Source organism: Chaetodon auriga, chromosome 10 (assembly GCF_051107435.1).
Source record: "Chaetodon auriga isolate fChaAug3 chromosome 10, fChaAug3.hap1, whole genome shotgun sequence".
Classification (NCBI taxonomy): Eukaryota; Metazoa; Chordata; class Actinopteri; order Chaetodontiformes; family Chaetodontidae; genus Chaetodon; species Chaetodon auriga.
In genome coordinates this window covers 25,140,162-25,165,284 of record NC_135083.1, presented here as the reverse complement: position 1 = coordinate 25,165,284, position 25,123 = coordinate 25,140,162, and the positions used below count along the sequence as shown (strand labels likewise).

The 25,123-nt window shown below is 43.8% G+C and overlaps 1 protein-coding gene across 1 annotated transcript in view; it reads right to left on the bottom strand.

Annotated features, from left to right (window-relative positions):
- Positions 1-21,087, bottom strand: part of skia (v-ski avian sarcoma viral oncogene homolog a) — a 79,927-nt gene extending 58,840 nt beyond the window's left edge. The window contains exon 1 of the mRNA XM_076741623.1: positions 19,749-21,087. Coding sequence (XP_076597738.1) covers positions 19,749-20,654 — 906 coding nt within the window. The 5' untranslated portion in view covers positions 20,655-21,087. The remainder of the gene's footprint in view (positions 1-19,748) is intronic.
- Between the last annotated feature and the right edge of the window lie 4,036 nt (positions 21,088-25,123).

The following is a 25,123-nucleotide window of genomic DNA, read 5'->3' as shown; positions in this document are numbered from 1 at the left end:
CAAAATACAGACCTCCATGGACGCTGTTTTATCAGTAAACAAGTAAACTAATAAAAGCTACTATCTGAGGTTCGTCTGGTGCTGCAGTGAAACAACTCTACCATGTGCGTGTGTGTATGTCTCTGTGTGTGAGTCATATTAGCACGCAGTAGCGGCGGCGGCGGCGGCAGTGGCACCCAAGCCCGGCCCACCAGTCAGCCAGCCAGGAAGCAGTCTTCCCCATTCCGATTTAGTCCAAGAAAACTGCATTTGCTTAGCAACCACATTACCGCTCCAATCACAGCAGCAGCATTTGGGATAATGTAGGGCCAGAGTGCTGTGCTGTGCGGAGGCGGTGCATTAGACTCACAAGCACGCACACGCACACACACACACACACACACACACACACACACACACACACACACACACACACAATAGTCTGATGCCTCTCTCACTAAATGCTGCAGCTCTCTCCAAGCATGAAAGGAAGAGGGAGAGTAGTTTTTTTCACACAAGGCTGCCTTGCCATAATGCTCGAGCTCCTGCCTAGCCCATTTTGAGAGAGGGAGAGAGAGAGAGAGAGAGAGAGAGAGAGAGAGAGAGAGAGAGAGAGAGGCAGAAGCAGAGACAGTGACAGTGAGACAGAGAGAGAGACTGTCTGGCACCTTGAAACACACACTAAAGTAAATCCATTATCGCATTTCCCCTCGCTCTCTATACGCCACAGAGGTGTCTAACTGTCTGCCCCCATCAAACTAATACAGTGAAATAGAATTTCCGTGGTGGCTGCTGCCGGTCGACCCACACACAGAAACATACACACACACACACCATGCAACACATTTGAAGCCATCGTCTCTGAGACCTCAGCACTATTTCTGTAATGAACAGCCGGTCACTGAACTTCAGGTTAGCCTAATTAACACTCTGAATGGGACTTTGTACGACGCGCCCTGCATGCAGCCAGCAGTCAACAATTGTCCCTAAGTGGCCCACGCTGTGTGTGTGTGTGACAAGTACTGAGGCGTATCTCTGATGCTGTAAAGCTGAGAGTTCGGGGTGGAATACTAAGGTCACCACAGCGGTGCGCCACATTATTAAGGGCAAAAAACAAGATTCAAGCTGTTGCCAACTCTGTTTTCTACTATCGCAGATGACTACTGAGGCCTCAAGACAAGGCTCAAAGTTCATTAGCACTACTCTATGGAAACATCTACACAGACACAGAGCAAAAAAAGCCCAGTCAAAGTGGGGTTAACAGAGACGTAGCAGCTTGCAGATTGTATCTGGCGACTTGTTCATGACTGTGAGAGGCGCCGATAGGCATGAGTTTGTTATTTCTTTCAAAACACTATCCCTGTTTTTCACCATCTTGGCTGTAAACCTTATTGCCTCTGGAGCACAATTACCTGGGGACCTTGAGACAAAAGAATTTCACTTTGTACTCACTCAGAGAAAGAAAAGTCTCTGTTAATTATTGCTAGATACTAGCTTTGCTTCCTGAACAGTTAATCAATACACGTCATCGAAAGAATAGTCAACAGACTCTTCAATAATGAAACCAATTGTTATTTGCTACCCTCCTTAGGGTCGATACCCAAACCTATTCATTTGTATACGAATTTGCACACTGAAAGATTCATACAACATTAACAAAAAAGATTAACACTTCAAATATTATCACATCCCAAATAAGGCTTTGGTTGATAATATAGCATTCAGTCAGTTCAAAGTGTTTTTGAAGAGACTAACAAGAGCATTTGCACAGCCATCATGGCTGGAGGAAGAAGAACGAGGGGCAGCCGGCCACGTAGGACCTTTTCAGCTCAAATGGAAAACTTCTTTGTTCTGTTTCTCTCCAGTTTATTCACCAGGTCTTATTTCTAACCTCCGATTCTGGCATCTACTCTTCTTAAATACTGCAAGTAGAGCTGCAGGCAGGCCCCACTGGCTGGGACACTGCTGTTAGTTTTGTTTTTTTTTTTTTTTTTTGCTGCTCGGGATACATCTTTGTGAGGCCAGAGCACAAAGAGGCCCATTGGTTCAGCGCAGGGTGCTGGGCAGCATCAAAATCGAGCCGACTGGCCAGCACATACTGGCGCTTTCCGCTCTGGGGCCGGACATTTTGTTCCACTATTGAACTCTGGAAGAGGCTGAGTGATTGATAAAGAGACATACAGAGGAAAAGAGCATAAGATACTTCACTCTGGAGCCAAATCACATGCTTTCCATTGGTGAGGGAGGAGGGTCTGGAGTTTGGTTTGACACATAAAGGTGTCAGACGGCCGATACTGCAGACAGAAGATTCTTTTTTAATTTTCAGTATTTTGATATATCTTTCAATTTAACATAATGAGATTTTTTTTTTTACAACTTGGATCTTATTTTTGTTTTGTTTAGTTTCTTTTGAGTCAGTTATGCTAGCACTGTACTCACCAAAGTAAATTTGGGAGTTTGGGTAATAATCCAACAACACCATCACACCAAACAATATGAAGACTCAGATGCTCTGAGTAAATTAGTAGGATTCAGACAGACATTCTGGAACAAAACCATGCAGACAGTCAGGACTGTTGCATCAGGAATGGTGAAGACGCTTCCGACAGCAGGGTGGAGGCACCACAGGAAGCCAGTGTGGTGTCGAAACCAGAAGTCGCTGCCTGCCACGGCTGTGCAGTAAAGTTCAGACTGACAGTCTGCAGGGTTGTTGTGGCTGACAGCTGACACAATGCTTGCCCTGGCTGTACTGAGAAAAAGGGAAGTAGGAGGGATTGCAGTGCAGCAGGTGAACATGTGACACTGCATGGGTTCACTTGTTTAGTGTGTACATGTGCTGTGTTTTCATTTTGTACAAAAAGGCCCATCACTCGGCTTCTGCCTGTTGTACACTGACAGTCACCCCATGTAGGTCACATGATGAAGGGGGAGGGGGCTTCCATTGGAGCAAACTCTGGTATCAGCAACCTCTCTGACCCCCAATGATGAACTGTAGGCCAGGCAAGAAACAACAGGATCCCCCAGCAGAACACATTTACACAACCACAGAGGCTGTTTGTCCAGTTTTTGAATTAAACTAATATATGGAGTCAATATTAGCTGCATTCTAGTTTTCAACAAAAGGTTTTTGAGTTCAAAGGGTGCGACAAGGTTTTTCCATTCTGGCAGTAATTTATTTTCCAGTACAAAAAAAGGTCAAATATGAGAGTGAAATCATCAAATCTAAGTCAAACAAAAACCCCTAAAATTAACAACAAACACCACAGAAGAAGCCAACTGACTGTTGTTTCCTACCCCCCGCCCTCTCTCAGAGGAAGGCTAATGGACACATTAGCTGCCAGCTTGTCCCTCCCCAAGCGATTAGGTGGCTGTGAGGTCATCCCTTCACTTCTGCTCCCATCCACATTAGGGATCTATCATTTTATTACTGCTGTTGGGGATGAGGTAGAATGGCAGAGGCATCTGTCTATCCTTCCTGTAATTCATCCATCTGTCCATTTCAGCGTTGCTACTTTCCACTGTCAAAATCAACTACGGAGGAGAAATAAATTTGGTATGAGACTAGAAAATTAGGAGTTACAGGGCAACAATACAACCAATGAGAGCACATTGTTATTCTTTCACTTTGTTCAACTGGGATCATTTCAACTTTATTGAATTAAAGTACAATTACAAAATCATTTGGCCGACCTCCAAGAGTACTTGCTCACCTAACCCCACTGAGATACCCTTGAACTCCCATATAGACCCATCACCACCCCCTACCCACAGATTGAGAACAGTTCTACAGGTGACTGCTTACAAAGAGGTAAAGTAGCTTTTTTGACTGCACTGACAAGTGTTTTAAGATGGTAGCTGCCTGACGGACTCTAAATCAATTATTCGATTCATTGGGATTCTGACAGCTGACAACTCCTCATTTGAAGGACACCGAGGCCACTGCAACCTTTCTTCTTCATTTGAAGGCTTAGGAATAGAATAAGATCCTTCTGTTGTAAGCTGTTCTGAATAAAAGCCCTTCTTACATGCATACAGTGTGAAATCACACCAGGTGTGTGTGTGTGTGTGTGTGTGTGTGTGTGAGAGAGAGAGAGAGAGAGAGAGAGAGAGAGAGAGAGAGAGAGAGAGAGAGAGAGAGAGAGAGAGAGAGAACATGTGTGCCTGTACATTCTCAGCTGTGGGTGTGTGTCTGCTGGACCTGAGATGTATTGATTGCTGCAGGAAGTGGAATCTGATGTTTCATAGCACTTCCTGAGCTGGATGGCTTCACCACCAGCACTGAAAGCTGTGATAGGTGGGGGTCTGGTGGGGTGGAGGAGGGGGGTTGACAGAGGGGAAGTAACCAGTTCAAGAAAAGAGAGAGAGAAGAGAGAGAGAGGGAGCTAAAGAGCAAAGGAGCTAAAGAGTGAAAGACAAAGAGACATAACACCTCTGTCTCTGTCTCTGTCCTTGGACCGAGACTAAACACTGCCTCCCGTTTCGGTTTCTTTCCAGAACACTGACAGTACACTGTAAAATCAAGCAAACTAATCAACTCAACACTCTCCTCCATCTCAAACCTGATGTCTTGTCCCACAATATATCAGGATGACACTATCTGGATAAATCTACATAAAAGGAACCATAGTACACAAATGTTTTTGCATTTTTTTCTTCAGGGGAAAATTGTGTATAAAATCGGGAGTTTGGATAAAAAAAAAAAAATGTGGTGCCATATAGCCAAGGCCTGTGAAGTCCCTTATGCACACGCTACAAAGATGACTTGGTGTTAAATCAGTGCACTGAGGGCTGTGTTTGCATTTGAGCTGGCATATCAGCACGCCATGGTTTCACACTTTCTTCTCAAAGAAAAAAAACCAACAAAAGCGAGAGATGCCACATCAAGCAATGTAACCTTGAGACCAGGTGCAATACTCTCAGTAAAAAAAAACATCTGGGTATTAATCATGATAAAGCAAACACAGCTAAATTTAACAGTCTTAACCTTGTAGGACAGAGGCTGGAGGCTGTCTCAGTCCTAGAAAGTAGTCCTATGTGGGAGACATGCATCGCTGTTGTGATATTGCTGGTGGGAAAAGTGTGACTACTATACAAACCGCAAGTGCTCACACACATAGATGCACGCACACGCACACACACACACACACACACACACACACACACACACACACGTTGGGCTTAATCCTCTGCAGAGCCATGCAGACAACCAGCAGCCATGCTTGTAGAGCGGGGGGGGGGCAGGGGAAGGGGAGTGGGAGTGAAGGTGGCGAGGCAAGGTTCAGCTGTATCCCTGACCTCTGTGTGTGCGCACGTGTGTGTATGCATGTGTGTGTGAGAAGACAATTAAACAGGGCAGACAGATGAGCCCAGTGAGAAGGCTAGAGGTCACATGGGATAAGTCAGCTTGTCTGACCGCCCGCCCCCCATCCACACACATACACACACACACACGCATACACATACTCTCACACACACACACACACACACACACACACACACACTGACAGCAGACGTATATAAATGGCAGTGATATAAACAGATGTCCTACTGCTCGAGATAGCCTTGGCACTAGGTTCTTTGAGGGAAGACTCTGAAAATAACATCTTTGTGTTCATTGTGGATTGGAGGCGATTACACACTCCACATATTACCCTGTCCTAGAGATCTACAATTACATTAATTATAAGTCAAGGGCTTCAAGAGGTCTATTGTCTACTCTGTAGGAGTGGAATGAGTGTATGTGCATATGTGCGTGCCTGGGTGAGTGTGTGTGTATAGAAAGAGGATGCCTGAAAAGCCATATTTTTGTGCAGAAATTTGTTCAGATTTTTTTGGTGTTTGCACATGTATGCCTGTGCTTTACAATAAGAAATGAATAGTGTGCGTGGTGGGGGAAGAGGCTGGGATGGGATGTCAATGGGTTGAGATGAAGAGGGGGTTGTTTAAAGCAGAGGAGCAAGTCTGGGCCTGGTGGAGGCTTCCTGAACCTTAGAAGCGCACGTCTGTGCCAGAAGGAGGGATCTCCTTTCAGCATATTGTTTTATTTAGCATCTGCATAGCCGTTTTCATTTGCCAGAGTGCGGCTGGGATGGATTAATTCAGGAGATTGGTGACTTGGAGGGGAGGAATGGCCCAGCCAGTCTGGAGGAAGGATGTTAACCACATTATAAGCCTTTGTTTCCAACACTTCATTCCTGAGGAGTAAACTGAGCCCACTGAGCCCTACCCCTTCACTGTCTCAACCAAGAGGCCCTGGTTTGCTCAAACACACACACACACACACACACCTTCCACCTCGACTTCCTGACAAGCTGCAGCTGAGGTGTGGCCGCAGTTCACTGACTTTGTTTCTGTTTCTGCCCAGGCAGCCCAAACCAAAGCCGTCTAGTTCTGCTCTGCCAGTCTAAACTCTTAGCCCTGAGCTGTGTTTAACCCTGCTCTCCAGTCTGCACTCACCAAGTGGAACCAGCCTAAACCTGCCCTTCACAGACTGGTTTCACTTCAGACACAGTGATCTCACCCACCCATGTGTAACACTGACTCCACTAACCCCAATCCCTCTTTCACTTGTATCTTTCAATTGTGGTACAACTCACAGTACTTCTTATAAATGACTGTTGTGATAAACAGAGAAAGGTTATAATGGTCAGTCAAAGTTCAGGACAAAGTTGCTTTGTTGAATCAACAGGGTCCACCTCCTGATTAATCCAGTTTAAGATTAACCCACGCTGCCTTAATTTAAATAAGAGGCTAGACTTAACTATGAGTCACAGCAGACTACACAATAGTAAAGATCAGAGGTGTTTGCAGACTATACTGCACGGAAGATAAACCTTTTCCAACAAAAGATATGAAGAATGAATGGCTCATTTATTCTTTTCTAAATATACCAGGAAAGAAAGTGCACTGATTGTAGGCTCTGGTGTATTTCTCTCATTCAGTGTTGAAAGGCATGTTCATAATCCCCCTGGAAGACTGTTACACCCTTCTGGTACTAAAATAGCCCCTCAGGTGTGCAGTGAAGTAGAAGTTTATGGCATTAAAGATGGAGATATACTTCTTCTTTATTTTGGACCAAAACTGACTTATGTCCAAAATAGGATATGTCAAATAAGAATATATGAAAATTTGACAATGAAAAGCCAAATTTCACTCCATAAATGGTGGTGGGTAGTGAACAGTCATTGTTTGAGTCTCCCAGGTAAACCTTAAAACACACCATTTTATTATTCCAATTTAAATTGCAATTGCAGTACTGGTCATTAAAATAAAAATAGTTTGGCCCAACACAAACTGAGGATTAACTCAGTCTGTGTCTATATAAATAAGTTTTAGAGTAGCTAAAGTAACATTTATGAGCATAAAATGTCAACTATTTCCATTACAGACTGTTAATACATGTTAATTGAAAGCAGACAGTGTGCTAGATGGCTACCTCACCTCTTTGTTTGTGCTGGAGAGCAGCAGCCATGGCTCTTCTAGAAAAGATGAGCAAACAGGCACAAGAGGAAGGACGGAGGCTGGAGGAGGGGGAGGAAAACAATGAGCAGTGGTCCATGACTCAGGGAGCACTGATCATCCCACAGCGGAGGGGGTGGGGGTGCTTTATCACCTCTTTCTGTCCCACAATCATAGATGCACAGCTGATACCCACCACAAAAAAAGGTGACAATGGCTAGCCGGCGGACAGCAACCCACCCCATACTCTCACAACAATACCTCACAGAGCTCCTGGGAGCTGCCCTTCCACATGGTTGAGGCCAAGCCAGTGTGACCCCCCCCCCATGCAAAAAAAGGCACAACAAAAAGGTTTCCCAGGACCCAGCCTGCCTTCACAACAACAGAAAAGACACCTCACGCCCTTTCAGACTCTTTTCAATGTCTGCCTTTGGACCTGCCGCCAAATGCTTATTTTGAGAACTGACACCATTATCTCCAATGAGGCAGTGGAGTATTTTATCCCTCCTCAAACACAATATTTGATGTTGAGTATGAGTATATCCAAAAATCCTTATAACGCAACTGCCATTGTTAGTTGGAAACCAAGCAGACAAAGGGCACTAGCTCAACATAGCATTGGCGAATCTTTGGCAAGTTGTACACCATATTTTGTAATATCGTCTAGAAAATCACAATCATAGAAATACTGTGAAATATCATGATATTATCTTTGGGCCATACAGTCAATCCCTTAAATGCCTCAACCTCCCACCACTGGGACTTAGCGAAATATTGTGAAAAAACTGGTGCCAGTCCACATGCCCTGGAAAGTTTCAATGTCGCAGAAAAATTCTAGTCAGATATTTTCTTTGTTCATTGAACCTATTTTCCCATGTTTTTCACATCCAAGTGATGAATAGGGACTTTTTTTTTTAGTAGGAGCAACAACTAAACTGATGTAATCCCTCCTGGCATTTGCACATCGTCAAATTATGTCCACTAAAAGTGGTTTTGCCACTGATGGTCTCAAATTGTTATTCTAAGTGTCTGACAACATTATGGAAAAGAGCCCTACAGAGATAGAACTTTTTGGTTAAGAGTAAGATACTTTTGTTGAACCAGAAACAGACGCTATATTGCTCTCACCAAAGTCACCAGACTCCATTTAGAGAAACACTCATTTTATCAGAGTCAAACACACAAAATAACCCCCTCTAAAACCTTCTTGGTTCACTTTTCCACTGTTCAACCAACAATCACCAACTAGTTTGGTCGAAATAAACCCCCACACAGCTCGATGTGAAAATACTGGCAGGGCAGACATCAGCAGCAGAAAACTGCCTGTAGAGCTTAAATATTTTCAGATCACACTCTGGATTTCACATTATGACTGGAGATAATTAAATACAACAGATTTTCCCAGTTAGAAAAAGGAGATAACTGAACCCTGGATGGGAAATGATGTCAAAAAAGTGCAGTACTGGCACCGAATTTCCTTGATTTTTGCTTTGTACCGTGACAGTAAGGACAGGCCAGATGGTAAAAATTCTGTAGGCCAATGTTGGCTAAGGTTAATCCTCTTTCTTTTTAGCCCTGTAGACTGTGTACCACATAGACGTGACTGTGGTGAAATGTGGTAAATACAATGGGAATTAGAATTAATACTTTCAGCTGGGGAAAAAAAAATCTCTATTCATGTGACCAGAAAAGAATGATCATGAATCCAGATGTTTCTACTGTCACAGGTTCCCAAAGCAGAATTCCATTTTTTTAAGATAAATTCAGGATACATGAAAAAAAAATGTCACTGGTGTCATTCTGCACCAACTGATGTTTGAGTCACCATGTTCAACGTCTATAAAAAAAAGATATAAAATGAAAATCTGTATCTCTCACTACTATCACCATCCCATCCATGCAAAATTTTGCAAAGCTGCTGAGTTGACTTGGCAGCTTCCTTCTCGGAGGAATCGTGCCAGTTCAATCAGAAATAAGATTAGCGCAGCTTATTAATAGCTTGAAAATCTCCCTGTATCTGCCTTTTCTGTCTCTACCTGTGGGAGGATATTCTAGGCCATGGTAGGTGGATGCTGTGTTACACACTGCCAGTGCAGCTGATGAGTCTGTGGATGTGTAAGTGTACACATGTGTACACTTGCATGCCATTCTGTCTGCTTCTGTATTCATTTTAAGACTAAGGAGACATTGTGGGGGTGGGATCTGGGTGTTGCATTGATGTCTGTGCTAATGTGTGTGTGTGTGTGTGTGTGTGTGTGTGGTTGGGGGTAGGGGGAAGTATCACTGTGGGAGACAGGCAGATGGGGATGGAAATGAGTAGGCAGTGAGCTCATGCTAATCTCCTGCAGCTCCCACAGCTGATCCAGGCACAAAACATGCACGCGAGCGAGCGCACACACATGAACGTCTGCAAATCACACAGTCGACCAGCCTCATGCACATCACACACCAAATGAGGCAGAGGATGTCTTTCCTATTCAAATGTTCCTGTGTCTCATATAAATGTTTTGTGAGGTTAGCCCAAAACCTTTCAACAAAATCTGAAACACATCTGAGTGCACCTTTCATCACACAAATATTCATTTCATTACATCACGGCACTGGTGGATGTTAATTTGTTGAATAGTAGTGTGTGCGTGCGTGTGTGAGTCTAGCTGCCTTCATCAGACAGCCATCTGCCCCAAGGGAGTTGCTCAGCAGCACGCAATTGGCCACTGCACTTCAAGAAAAGCGAGGGGTGAGGTGGGTCACCTCTTTATTTGGGGTGGGAAAGGTCATGTGGTGCTGGCTGCTCTCCCAAACATATGGGTGCACAAGGGGAAAATGGATGGGGGGTGGGGCAACTCCAGAGGCCAACAGTGCTGTCATACAAAGGGCACTCCTGGGCTGACGCAGCACAAAGTAAACCCCCACCCCACCATTCCATCTCTCAATGAAAGCAGCCCCAGCAGTATTTTCCTGCTTTAAATCCACATCCTTAACACCAACCAGTGCAGTTTATCCTGCGGTTCATTGCCAAATATTCGCATGTAATTTTAATGATTATAACCAAACCTCTTTTCCCATTAACAATACCTCACAGTGACTTTGAGGGAATCTCTTCTCATCGAAAAAGTGTTTTGAGTGACTTTCAAAATTGCTAGCTTTTTTGAGGGGCTAAAAGTGCCAATAGCAGATTAAGAAAAATGGAGCAAGAAAACAAGATGACTGGTACTTTTCTAAGCTAAGCATGTCCTACACGGATGATGTGATGTGATGATGCCACTCTAGCCAAACAAAACAAATAGCATAACTGTGCTTAGATACCACTTGATGTTTATCATGCATGCAATCCATACCCAAATGGTGGATGAGCTTCCCCATCCAGACCTGAGGGCAGATGGGAGATTCAGGAAAACGTCTATGTGTCTCGGTTAACCTGAAACCTTGTATTCAGCAGCATCTCAATGACATTATTGTATGTGTAGATGCAGTAATGAAACACCTTCCTTGCTGTTAAAACTGTACTTAATGACATTGTCTTAAAATTTCCCATTTTTCAAACTGGACATTTTTTCACCTGTAAATCACCATAACTTCTCACTGCTAAATTGAGTGAACTTCACACTTTGCGCTGACTGTGAAAGCCTGTGTGTAGCATGAAGCTTTCTGCCCTTTGGCAAACACAAAAATGCTAATTCAGTGTGAGGCTGGCCTTACATCTGAGCATCACTGATGCATCCCCAGTAAAGAAACTGCAGGGCAGGTTAAAGGCGGTGAAAGGTTAGAGGATGGTGCGTGGGGATGTGCAGTTAAGACAATAGTTGGGCTTACAGTGCCATGTGTGATGATGAATATTTCAAAGACCCTCTCATTAAATAAACACGCCGGACATTACTGCCTGCTGTAACCTACGATCAATATTGAATGCCCATAAAAAAAATTGACACAGTGTTGTTCACAAGCGAATGGTCAGGCAAGACTTTGAGTTGCCCCATCTGACTAAGGAAGAGCTTCTATTCCATGCAACACCTGCAGGAGGTCACCAGGTTCCTCCTTCCGTGCCACTCTTACAATAATCCCAATGAGACACGCTCAAGGTCCTTCAAAGACTTAAGAATAGCTACTGTAAGCTGAGTGTGCCTGTTAGTTTCACGCTTTATCGGAAGGCTATGAATATTCTGACGAGGATTTCACAGAGCGGGAGGAAATACTTTATTTCCACGCATGCTCTTGGCCGCTGAAACACATTTGCTCTGAGCTTTGCGTGCAGAACTTTGCCGGACAGGTTGCATGCATGCTTGCCTACAACAACTGCTGCATGGTTCTTCTTTCTCTATCTCCATCCTCTCTGAATGAGCAGTGGGTAGGTGGGAGGTAACCAGTTAGCCCCAGAGAGCAATATTTTCCTTTCCCTGTCCCTTGTCTCTTCTGGACAAAGACTGACTACAGCTTTACACTTCTTCATAAAGCACTCGGCCAGCATTTTTCATAGAGACGTTAGTGATGGCTGGAGAAGCCAAGGGAGACAGAGGATGAGAGTGCAGCCAAAGGGGCAAAGGGCAGACAATGGTTGCCAACGAGGGCTTGAACTTTTCCTTTTCCTCCTCGGTCACTCACTCCCCCAGATGAGAGTTCTGCTATTTGTCAAAGATAGCTATGATGTTGTTTCTGTAATGAGCTTTTTGAAGTCACTGAACATATAAGATTGACTGTGTAAAATGTGTGTAGAGTTGGTGTTTTGAATCAGTATGGGCCTGCAAATACCACCTACATTAAAATGAGTTCCTGAAGTTGTCCCTTGCAAGACACTTAATTTGTTCTCTGAAATACAGCATAATCGATTTTTTGCACCTTACAAATGGAATCAGGGGATCAAATTCTGGGAAGGGCAATTTTTTTTCCCTAAAAATATTTTGCAACTCCTGCTGATGTGATAACTGAGATTCTGTTGTGATAATATTTCGAAACTTTGAGAATTACAGTGTTTTTCGAGGAAAACCTTTTTCTAGAAAAACAGTTACAGTTAGCTAGATGCTGTCATCTCTTATGCACAATCAAGCAGCAACTGGGATAACCCTCTTTTGTTCACAGAACTTTAAAGGCTTTGAAATAAACAGCCTCTGGCAGGGAGACTGCTGTACAAAAAGATTCACTGCTCTTAATTCATTTTCCACTGCTACTTCAATGGCAGCCTTCCGAACATTTTTCCAGACAACGCAACAAGCTATATAACCTGTGATGCTCTGCCACTCTTTCTGCCTCTTTCTCATGTGTGTTACAGTGTTTTCCTGTCTACGGTTGTGGTGGAAACACAGGCCGCGACAGACGTTTAAAAGCACATGAAAACCATGCAGACTCTTCATCTCACACAATTGTTCCCCAATGTTTTTGTCGAGAAGCCTCGGAGCAAAGTTGCTCTTCACTGAGTGTTTTTCCAGAAAAGGAGAAAAGAGCAAAATAAACAGAGTTTTTGCAGTTGATTTCCTGCATAGAGGAAGGAAAATGAAATAGTTTTGGAAAAGCACCAGCATATGTGAAAGTAATTAGCTAAAGTTTGAGCACACAAACTTAACTATTAATTAAACACCCTCTTTTTAATTGACTTTAACTTGCATACTATTCAGCCTAAGAGCAATTACTGTCCAAACCATTAAAAAGGTGTTTTTCTTTGTGAAGAAGAGGCCTATTTTACTCTGAAAGCCACACCTGAAGGTCAACCCCATTTGTAAATCTATAGCTGTATTTTTGGCAAGATTACATGTAATGTATTTCAGAGCCAACTGGCCAGCCAATGAGGAAGGACTTTGTGGCTGGTCTGTCACTCCAGTTTAATTGAGCTCGAGAAGTGATGGAGTTTTCAATCACACTTAACATAAAGACACTTGAATGTCAATGTGGCATTGATCTCTCTTACACTCAGCCATGCCCCACAGTGTAGACTGACTGTCCTCCATTAGAAGCCCAGACTGACAGCCTGGCCAGGCACCAGAAATCATTAGACAGGCCTAACTGAATTGGTGGTTTCCTCCTTTTCAAAGAACAGAAGGGCAGATCCTAATTTCTACTATCTGGCAGCCAAAAAAGAGCAGCATCAAAACAGAAAGATTTCTACTTGTGCTGATGTGTCTGCATTGCTGTGCAAAATGCTAGAAGGCGGCGGGCTTTCTATGCCACCGGGTTGAGTTTCCTTGTGTACTTCCTTTTTGAACTTCAAACAATGAACAAATCATGTCGGAGTTGGAGCTAATAAATTTGGAACTAAAGTTAATTTAACTAAAATTACTGAAACAGAGAAAAGAAAGAAAACATCAAAGAGTGTGAATTTTCTGTGCTCGTCTGGCCATTGAGAGACATGGATGAAGAAACGCACTTCAGATATTTTCGGACGTTGGGAGGTAGATTTAACGACTTGGTTTGTCATCTGCAACAATTTATCTCCCATCAGTGTACGCACAGTATGCCTACAGACATTACTCAGAGACTGGCAATCACCATCCAAGATAGTTCATTGAGTTTCTGAAACCTCTCAGTGAGGTATGCTGAGGTAAGTTTTATGAGGAATTCGTTATTGTTAAACTTGAAGGCAAGTTCATGACCCTCTTCCTCCAAGACGATTCTGATCTCATCCTGCAATTCAAACACCCTGGATAAAACCTTCCCACATGACAGCCATCAGGACGTGGTGTGAAAAGAAAAACAGCTGTGATCAGACTCAACTTCCTCACGCAGTGCAGAAAAATGTCTGCTTTGACGGGCCTAGTTTTGATGTAGTTTCCTGTGGCAACGATGTCTGCCATTACATTCAGCTTGGGATTTGGCTTGGTACTCGTGCCTACGTTGTCCACAGCAAATTGGGGGAAACATGTCTGACTAGTGCTTGCAGCCCTTCTCACTTCCCAGCCATTGCCTGAACTTCATCTGTGCAGATCCCCACATGGTCCACCCATTTCAGATCAGCCTCTTTCAAGTGTCAATGATTTTGAACAGTTCGCAGCAGTGACTCTGTTAGTTACACATTTGCAGAAAAGCAAGACCTCCCTCAATATGCATCAATGGACCTGGCATGTGCTATCATCTGAAGTTGTTCAACTTCATACTGTCAGGAGCTAATATTTTCAGATATAAAACACACTGTGGTCTCTCTTCATTACCTACTACTGTACTGATGAATCTGAGGGCGAGATATGCGCTGTCATATTTTCTTGTCTTTGTTTTGCTAGTTGTGATCAGGGCTTGGAGTTCAAATATAAATGTATATAATGTATAAACACTATATAAACAGTAGTTTTTAAATTGGAATTGGCAATATTGGAGTATTCAGTTGTTAACATCCTCTGCTGCTACCTCTCAAACAGTTGTTTGTGCACATCAAACACTGCCTATGCACTGTGCTCCTCTGGCAGCCTCCACAGCATGTCTGCAACAGTCTGCCCTGAACTGCTTTCGCTCATCGTTCTCCTGCCACGGTCTTGGTTTGTCGCTCAACCCTGCCTTCGTCCAAATGGGCAACCCGTTGAAGCCAGTTGTCTTGCTGTTTCCTCTTCCTCTTATGTGCCATCCTTGGGCTTGGGGACAAAAGAGATGGCTGAGTGGTCTGGTGCAGGTTGATCTTACTACTTGATGCTGATAGTTCTGAAGATGGAACATTTGGTGGTATTTGGTTTTCCTCAGCAACTGTTTTTGTTGGTGTCTCTTCCACAGCTGAAGTGGTGGGCATATTTGAGCTTGAATCACTCCCATCATATGATTTGATATATAAGAAATTACAAATGGGTTTAAAGTAGTCTTTGTAATTCTACATACTGGTAATATACACTCAGTTACCAGTTCACTGGATGCACATAGCCAAACCTCATGCAGTGTAATAAATCTCACCTTTATGGAGGTTTTTATATTCAGTTGTTGTTTTAAGCATTTTACAGAGGTGTTGAGTCAGCTGTATGATCATTTTGGACGATGCACTTTGTGGTGCCATTGAACTGGTTTGCACTACACTGTGAGGTGTTTTAGTTGTTTAACCTACCACCATTGAAATGAATGGTGTACCAAATAATAGAAACAACTGTCAGAGTAGTGTAACACAGTTCAATAACAGCACAAACAACTTAATGTCAAACACCTTGAGCTGCATTTCTTGTATGAAAGGTGCTCTACAAATTAAGTTTTTCTTGACTTTTTTTTGCTACTTTTTGACTTGTGTCCCGGTGCTATATATGCTGTGCCTGCCAGGAAAAAAACAAATAAAGCACAGGCTCTTTTTTCCCACCTGGTTCTCCACTCCCAGTGGTGAGTCTTTTTCGGAGGTGAACATACTTGCCCCTCACTATTTTCTATTTCTTAGTACATTCCACGACATCCAAACCAATGTTTGTAGAAATCTGTTTGAATGAATTTGCCACCATCATTGTAATGAGGCCAATAAGAGTCGTACAAACGAACATATTTACAGACTTCCTCGGTCTATCCCTCCTTGATTTGGTCCATGTTCATTCAACTCAATATCACAATAGAAGGAGGAGGAGCTGGAAATGCGTAGAAGAAAATGAGATGCTACTGCGGTCTGTGTCGCTGTGAGTTACAATGTAGTTACATTTCCAGATTTAACACACAAGTGTTACTCAGACTTCAGCTAACACAGCGCCTTGCATATGAAACAGGACATGGGCCTTTATCCTCTTGGAGAGTTCACTTCCTCTGAGCCGCCACTACCACTGCCCAACCTCCCTATTGAAACAAGTGGCCCCTTCAGCTTCACGCCAGATATCCCAAGCAGCAGTGTGGGGTGGGGGTGGTTTGGAAGTAAAAGGGGAAGTTTTAGCTCATGCACATTAGAGACTGGCAGGTAAATATTTGAGTGCAATGCTTTGGAACCAACCCCACCAATGACAAGAGTTTTGTTTCCTCTTTCCATTTTTGGGGCTTAATAGTTATGTGTTATGGTGTTTAAACACCAGTCAGCTTTAGTTTTTTCTACAATGAGCCACAAGATAAAGTCGGGAAACAGCCTACAGGAGTGTGTTGGGTGTCAACACAGTAACATAATGTGGAGTATAAACACAAAATGGTTTCTTCCCTGCTTTATTGTTCTGACTGCATTCTTTAAACACATCTGTCTCTAAACAAATATCTTCCAACCGCTTCAGAATGAAAATTAATTACTGGGTAAGGAGGGCTTATTGTTTTCAACAGTAAGCAGTGGGGCCGTGGTTGACTGTAAGGACATGTGTGCATGGGGACATGTTTCCTTCAAGCCCTGTACAAGTGCTTTCATATATCAGTTGTGTAAAACATCTTCACCTCTCTGAAGGAGTGGCAGGTCTATGTAAGCGTAGACTGGCTGCCTGTCTGCTTCTAATGAATGAGCATTCATTTGAAGAAAAAAAAAAGAGTCGTGCCCAATTCCACAACTTCATCAAAGAAGCATTGCTCTATTTCTAAAACTGAAGGAGCTGTTACAAACATAGACAATTAGGAAGGTAACAGACAAAGAAAAGGTCTTACGTTAACCTGCTGGTTTTGAACCAAGCATGAGTCGATCTTGAGCTCGCTTGATGACAAGCACCCCCCTCCACCCTCTGTCCCCAATTCTCTTTCTCATATCTCCCTTAAACAGATGGATTGTGTAGAAATCACATCATCTTGAGGGTGAATTATAAAGTTAGCAACACACTAAATCTGCAGCCACAATCCTTATCTAAACATCCTGATGCGGAAAGCCACTGATTATGTGTGCCACCCACAGCCAGACTCCAAAAGAATCACAGCCAAGGGTTGGCATGAGCAACTCCGAGAAGTGTTCCACACCCAGTATATAAACTAATTTAAACAATTCAATAGCTCATTGCATTGACTCACTGCTGTTAAGAGCCAGTGCTGTGGCTCACATCACATACAATGAGAACAAAGAATGAACTCTTATTGCAAATTCAAACTTCCACAAATGCAAGCATGCTGCAAAAAGTGTTTTTACTGTTTTTGCTGAAACCTCTGTGATTCAAACATATGTATGTGTGAGTCTCAGAAGGAAGCTCTCACAAGAATGTCTGCAAGGAGGGAAGTACAGCAATATCACTTCCTGTGTCTGTCTGCATGCGAGACTGCTGCTAACACTTTTGCAACATTCTCATTAATATTCACCGAGCAACCCCGCTCCTCCGCTGACGGCACAGATGATGGCATTTTCTTGTGAGCTGAAAGGTAGAAGGCAGCACAATGCAGTCTAGCACTTTGCCTCACATCCTCCAAGAACATTTTCAAAGTGCTTCAGCTGTGCTGAAATGTGCTGACAAAGGGGAGCTCTGTTGCCATAAGTTTAGCAATATTCCTGAACTCCTACCCCCAGCATGTATTCCCTCATTAGCGTTTCTTTAAACAGGCTACTTGAGGAGAAAAAGGAGGAGTCAAATTAAAAAGCAGGGTAGAGGCTCAAATGAGCCTTGGGCTTAACACTTGGGTGCCCTATCGGTACTTATAAAAATAGAAGAGGCCCCTGAAAATGGGGTCCTTGAGGTGTGCCCACTCAAGTCTGAATGAAAGTGTGTGCCAAAAGTGGGTATTCACCATGCATGGCAGGACTTTGGCGCTCTTCAGGACTTCAAGGGTCTTCAAGGATTTCTCTTTCTTTGGCAGATTCCTCTGAAAGAAACCTCAGTGGAGGACTGGAGGGAAGCTGCTTGTAAACACTTTTGGAGTTGCTTTCTGTGCCTCCTAAACAAGCCTGGTGCCCCCAGAAGTCCACTCTGGTTTCAATCAGATTGGAGTAAAAAGTAGGTGGGGGGTGAATGTGAGTGCATGTATGTCAGAGGTGGGTGGCTGGCCTGGGGTAGGTGGATGTTGGGGGGGGGGGGGGGTGTTTGCTGAATGCTCCCCTTTGTTGGGATCATATTATGTTTCCACCACAATACTTCTAAACCCTGCTTCATCAACTCCATTCATGTGTAACAGTTCATGCAAATAGCTGCACTAGCCTTTTTTTTTCTAAGGGTGGGGTGGGGGTGGGATCCTTTTATCAGTCTACCACCCAACTACACTCGCTCAAAACTCCTGCCTGCACACCAAAATTCAGATTTCAGTTTTACAGTCAGTTAGCACAAGCAGAGCTGGGGAAAGCATGGAAAACTGAATCTGATATTACTACTACTTCATTTGGTCAGACGTCTTGTATCTGATTACAAAATCCACAGGAAACATTCAGAGCCAAAATCTGCATGGATGCTCTAATTCTGATTATTCAAACCTTTTAGGGCTGTGTATGTCAAGCTAGAGGAGAATCAGATGATGTTGATACAGCCAGAGAAAAAATTAAAAGCTTTAAACACAGAGTAGTAGCAGCACTGATAACACCCACACGAAGCTCAACACATGCCAGACTAACATTACATTTAATGTGGCACATAAGGCACAGACACACAAATACAAAAATAGGCCAATTTTGTCAATAACAATAATCACACTGCTGACCAGTATACCCTTTCCCATGAGAACACACACAGAACAAGCAAGCACATATGTAGACTGAGGAAGAGGTGGCCTCTATCATTCATTTTCTCTGTGTGTGTGTGTGTGTGTGTGTGTGTGTGTGTGTGTGTGCATGAGTGGAAAAACGGCATTTAATCTAAAGGAAGATGAATGACTTCCTCACAACTGAATTCATGTTTATCCTACACACTCCCCCTAACTGTTGTTTACTATTTCCCATTGAGCCATTTGTTGCTAAATGAGGATGTATTTACAGTACAGGCCAATAAAGACAAGACTGAGAGGTGTTTCACAAATAATGGCTTTATTGCCACCAGAGGTGTTTTGTTGTCACTGCTGGATGAGGACCAATTAGCAACAATATGTCAATGGTGACCAAATAGTGAGTGGTTCCTTACAGGAGGGGTGTCACTGACTCCCACAAAGACCTACACAAGTGACATCCATGATAAGATTTAGGGCCAGATGAATTTTGGAAATGAGTAAGTGGTTAGACTGAACCCTTGTGCAAAATTCCATATGGTTTGATGCAGGGAGTCGCATTACATTGACTCACCTGCTGGAGATTAGTCCATTTAAAGTTTTGGATAAAACTGTATTTTAAAAGCGACTTCAAATAAAGTCATGTGCTGTTAGAGGGAGGAGTGTGCTGTACTACACTGTAAGCTGTAAGTAAGCTGAGCAGGGAACAGAAGAAATCAAAATGAGCTGTGAGTCATACACTGGATCTTGAGAACGGCAAATATAAAAACAGACCAGAAAGTACAAGAACTGCAACGCATACTGACATTAAGTGTGAGTAAGTGTGTGGTGGGTACCGACGAGGTAGTACAGCATGAGGACCAACTCACCCTGGAAGATGTTTTCCTCTTATATTTGTTGGCGAAGTCAAATTTCTCCTTGATCTCGTCCAGGAACTGCTCCAGACGGGCCTTTTCCTCTTTCCCCGTGTAATCCTGGCCCAGGAGGATGTACGCCCTCCAGTTAGCCGAGTCGAAGCCCCAGTGGCAAGTCCTGTTCTCCTGCGCCTTGTGACTGTGCACCACGAACTTGTGGGTCGGGTACATGAGTCTACAGTCCATGCACTGGATGCACGCTGCGTTGGGATTCGTGTACAGCTCCGGCACAAACAAGCCCTTGCACTTGCCGAAGCACTCGTGGTACACTTTGAAGCTCCTCTCGGTGAGTTCCAGCTCAAGCGAGCCTCCACTCGCCTCCTTCTTGCAGCGTGGCGGGTAGGCACCTCCGTAGATCAGGGCGTTGCAGAGCCGCTCAGCGTCCGTCTTGGTGATGAGACCGCAGGACGGCGCCGAAAAGGGCAAGATCCCCATGACTTTGAGGATCTCCAGCTGGTCCGCCGTGCACCGGGAGCAGTAAATGTGCAGCTCGTCGCACACTGAGTTGATCTGCTGTAGGGTGAAGTCCCGCAGGACGGTGTTGAGGATCTGCGGGAGACACAGTCGCTTCTCCCCGCCAACCACAAAGCACGAGATGGTCTCGCCTTCAAGCACCGTCTCGCACCTCTCCGTGGAGCGGTCCGACGGGATAAACAGTGGGCCCGGCATCACCGGCGGTGGCAGATGCTGCAGGACCGGCTCAGGCTCCTTACCGTCCTTCTTGAAGAGGAGCTCATGTTGCCATCGGGCAGAGAAAGCCGCCGGTCCGCCCAGAGAGCTCATAGAGCTGAGGTGAAACTGCTTGAGAGTTTGTTGCAGTCCCGGATGAGGCTGGAAGCTCTGCCGACTTACAGTCTCCATGTTTTTCCTGCAACTTTGGAAGCGTAAATCCTTCTTGTCGTCGACCGGGAATCACGAGTATCTATCCGTTCCTGAACCTGGTAAATCCACGGCGTCCCAGAACTGACCAAAAATGCGAGGCGCTTCATCAAACATCCAGTAAAAGTCCTAGACGGCGAGTTTACAGTTTTATTCCCGTGACTACTGAGTGAACACCGGCCAGTCGCTCCCTGCAGCGGGTCGCCGACTGTCCATATCTGAAAAAAACGGCTCTCCAAACTCCAGAGAAGCGAAAAGTTCCGTTTGTCGAATTCCAAAGCGAAGTAGGCGAAAATGAAACAAAAGCGGGAGTTGTGAGTCGATACAGCTCGATAAAAAATCCTTATTTGAGGCTCTTTCCGCTGTCGAGGACTGCAGCAATCCACTCCGTCTGCCCCCGCAGTTCACTCTGACTGTATGGAGATGAGAAGTCTGAGAGCCAGCCTGCTCGCGCTCTCTCTCTCTCTCTCTTTCTCTCTCCCTCTTCCCCAGTCTATGGCTCTCTCTCCCTCGCGCTCCGTCTAGGTCTCTCTCTCGCGCGCGCTCTCTCACGCGCCCCCCTCCCTCTGTGTTTGTGTGTCTGGCTCAGTCATTGAATGCCAGCCAAGAATGTGAGTGACTCTGCAGGCAGGCTGGGCTCTTCCAGGAACAAGCCATCACCCCCTACTGCCCTGCAGAGAGCAGAGAAGGAGAAAAAGAAGTGAAAGGGGAGAGGGGAAGACGGATGCTGCGTTCAAATCGTATGGGAAAAAGTACAGGCGTTCACTTTAAATTTTCCTACAGTAGGTTCTGCGGTGGTGGAAAGTAACTAAGTACGTGTAAGCCTACGTGTACTTTACTTAAGTATTTCCGTTTTGTGTTACTTTTTCTTCTAGTCCTCTAGAATTCGAGTGGAATGTTGCACTTTGAATTTACTAATATTTAATTTTTTTTTATATTTCTGTAATTTTGTACATTCTAGCATTTGTATTTTATTGAAGCATCTGGATAGTTGTTCCATAACTGAAATCAGTGCTTGAAAAAAGAAGTGTGTGTGGTGCTAAAACAGCAATTTAATTAAAAACTACTCAAGGTTTTTACTCATGCTACTTTCATATCGTGGTGTTAGAAGCATTTCGTGGGCATATTGCTTTTCTATGACTCGCATTAGGCCTACATATTTTTCCATTGATTGCAATCAACATGCAGTTTTCTACATGTGACTGCAGGTGTGTTGACGTCGACGCCAGAAATGTGGTCAATCACCTGCTGAAACCTGAGGTGAGCGGGATTTCCACACAGGAAGCTCATATTTACCATCTTTCCCATGGGCAATGAATGTAGCAGAGGAATGGTGAGCGTGTATGTGAATCCTCTGGTTCACGGCTGTAGAGAGAAAAAAATCCAAAAGCGGATGGGTGGTGTTTTGCGAGACAAGACAAATTTAGTTTTGGAAGAGGAAACGCAAATTGCACACGACTGACTGCGGTTTATTTATTTCCCTTCTGCTTGAATGTGTTAAAATTGTTTGGCAAGTAGCGGCGAATAAACAAGTTTCATGTGTTGGCGACCTTGAGAGACAATCTTGCTAATGAAATGACGAGAGAAGTTTTTTTTTATTTTTTTCATCCACACAGATCAGCTATTAGTTGGCAGGGCTCGGTCAAAATTAGCAATCTTTTTATTTATTTATTTTCTTTCCATCTTATTTATTTTCACGTTTACCAACAGAAATTGTGATCTCTCTGCAAATCTCCAAACAGAATATGTTGAAGTTTATAGTTGGCTCAAAGAAATGCACAAATCTTCAGATTTTCATCTACCATCGGATTAGATGTATATCAGTAAAATTATGCGTGATTGTGTTTTATTCTGGGATGAGTAGGCCAAAGGAACGTGATGAGTTTTGGGAGCACGTTATGTAAAAGTGCAACAATCCACTTCAGTCTGAACTATCCAGAGGACATGTAGAGTTGATTCTAAGCTGAAGTATGTACAGAAACCCCATCTTTCAAACATTATCTTTCTACATCTTATTATAGGGAGTGAAAAAAAAAACCTTACAGCAAAGAGGAGGAAATTTATTGCAGATTAATAATCAAAACCTGGTGACTCAACCTCAGGAGGTCATGTGTCCAGAGCAAGTTCAACTCCAACACTGATGAGGCGCAGCAGTTTGCTGTTCCTGTGGCGTCCCCTAGCCAAACACTGCTGTAACTGCAGCGTGATGGTGGGGGCAAGTCCTGCAAGGGTCCTCCACTGCAGAGTCTAAGGGACAAGTCTAACATTGAATTTGTTCACGAAAATACTGTATATGCCTGTCAAATAGGAGCCCATAAGGAGAAAAAAGTGGGAAAAAAAATTCCTTTCAGTAATAATTGGCCAACGCTCAAGAATAAAAAAAAGGAAAAGAGGAAGAGAGGGAAGCCAAAGAATACAAAACAGTGAGAAAGCTTTTTATGCTCAATATGTGCACAAATGCAGGCACATGGCATGAAGCGCACAGAAAAGGCTTGGATTAGCAGCTGTGGATTCCAGCACGTTTCAAGCTTGCCACTCTCTCCTCGAGCAGCATGACGAAGTTTATGCTGACGTGTCTCTAGTAATGGAGGAAAAGGAGGAGTTGACATGACAGATCAGCTTTAAAATAAACCTGTGGACACATAACAGTGACTATTGATTATTGACATTGTTTACAATATTTGAAAGGATGGAGATGCTGAAACTGGAATTGTAGTTCACCCTTAAGGGGACACTGTGATGAGTTCAGTCGTCCAAAATTTCAAGTCCACAGAAGGCTGTCCCTGCTGAATATGGTGAGCATAATTAAACTTTTGGGCAGGGGCACTCAATGATATGCTTTATATGACTCCTACAGAGGGTGTATAATAGTTTTACTGATAATTGGGTTGTGGAGGTTCCTGGTGCATTTTGAAAGGGGGCAGACTGAACAATGCCACAAGATTGGTGTCCTGTGGGTGGAGGTAGAGAGTCAATGGTGCCATAGATGGTTTCCAGTGGTTTATGTTCTGCGCTGTTCTCTGTCTTTTGAGTCTGATAATGGGTTTGCCCATGAGCGTTTTGTGCAGCCATAATGCGTGCCAGAGTCTGAGTATGATCTATTTTATTCTTTTGCCCAAACGTAGTGTGTCCTGCAAACTATGTGATTAGTTGCAGATTTAGGAGTGGGCTGCAACATCAGATCTCCCCAGGGAGCATGCTGCTCTTTGTGTGCTTTTTAAAATTATTTTGTTGTGATGCCCATGTTCTTGGAACATCATAATCGTGTCCTTGGCCTTTGAGACTAACTCAGTTTTGCTGGAACAAGGTCCCATCAGTCTCAACAGTAGGCCCCCTTGTAGATTTTAAGTTCCATGGTGTTAGAGGCCGGTAACAGTGTCTTCCAGTCAGTGCCTTTTGTGAATAATGTTGTTAATAGGTAAATGTTCTCCTTACTTATTAGAATGTTCAACAACCGGATACTACTCAATTATTGTGACATTAATTTTGAGGTTTTTATTCACAAACTTGTTACTTTCAAATTTCTGTATTTTTTAAAAAATGAAACAAAACTGAATATAACGTGTTAAATGGTGAGCTTGGCAGGTGTTGCTTGGAGTATTTTAACTTTGCACGGGGCCAAGCAGACTGTTTCCTCCTGCTTCAAGACTTTATGCTAAGCTAGGTTAGCCACATTCTTACTCCAGCTCTATTCTTAACATGCATATCTGATGGCACTTAACACACCAATCCATCTTCTCATCTCACTATCTGAAAGCAAGCTAATAAGTCTATTTCCCATAATGTTGAGCTACACCATTATTTCTCACTTCAAATGTACTAAATCACCTGCATCACATCATCTTATCAAAGTGAGGTGAAAGACACTGAATGGATCAGGTCTATTTTTAAATAAAGTCTAATATCTGCCCACTGCATTACTTTAATGTCATAGTTCATGGAGTAGTGACCCACAAAGCAGTATCATGGAGTGGTCAGTGATAGTTCTAGTGTTGGAGCCACAGGGCTGGGCTCTATCCCATTCAGCTGGCAGATACTGTAAGTGACCTTTTCTGAGGGGGACCAGAGCCTCCGCTGGGCTTATCAGTCTGGCATGAAGCCACCCTTTCAGCCAGGACTGAGCTCTGGCAGCTACAGGCTGGATGTGGGCCTACAGTACTGCACTGCCATACTGTATCACTGTCTGTGTGTGTACATCAAGTGGTAATGGATACAAGTGAGATACAAAGCTTGTGCTTCCTTCAGGCTTCTCCTCCTATCGTGGCCAAAGCTGCTAGACAGTATGGAGTGTATGCCAAGCCTCGTTTTCAATGATGCATAATTTTGCCAGCATACAGTGCTTGTCCTCATGCTCTATTTTTTTCCCCCTGAGAGCTCATCTGTACTCGTCTTTTACTGGCATACTTTTTATTTCTTGCACTTCCCTCTCCTTGCACACAATCTGCTGTTCA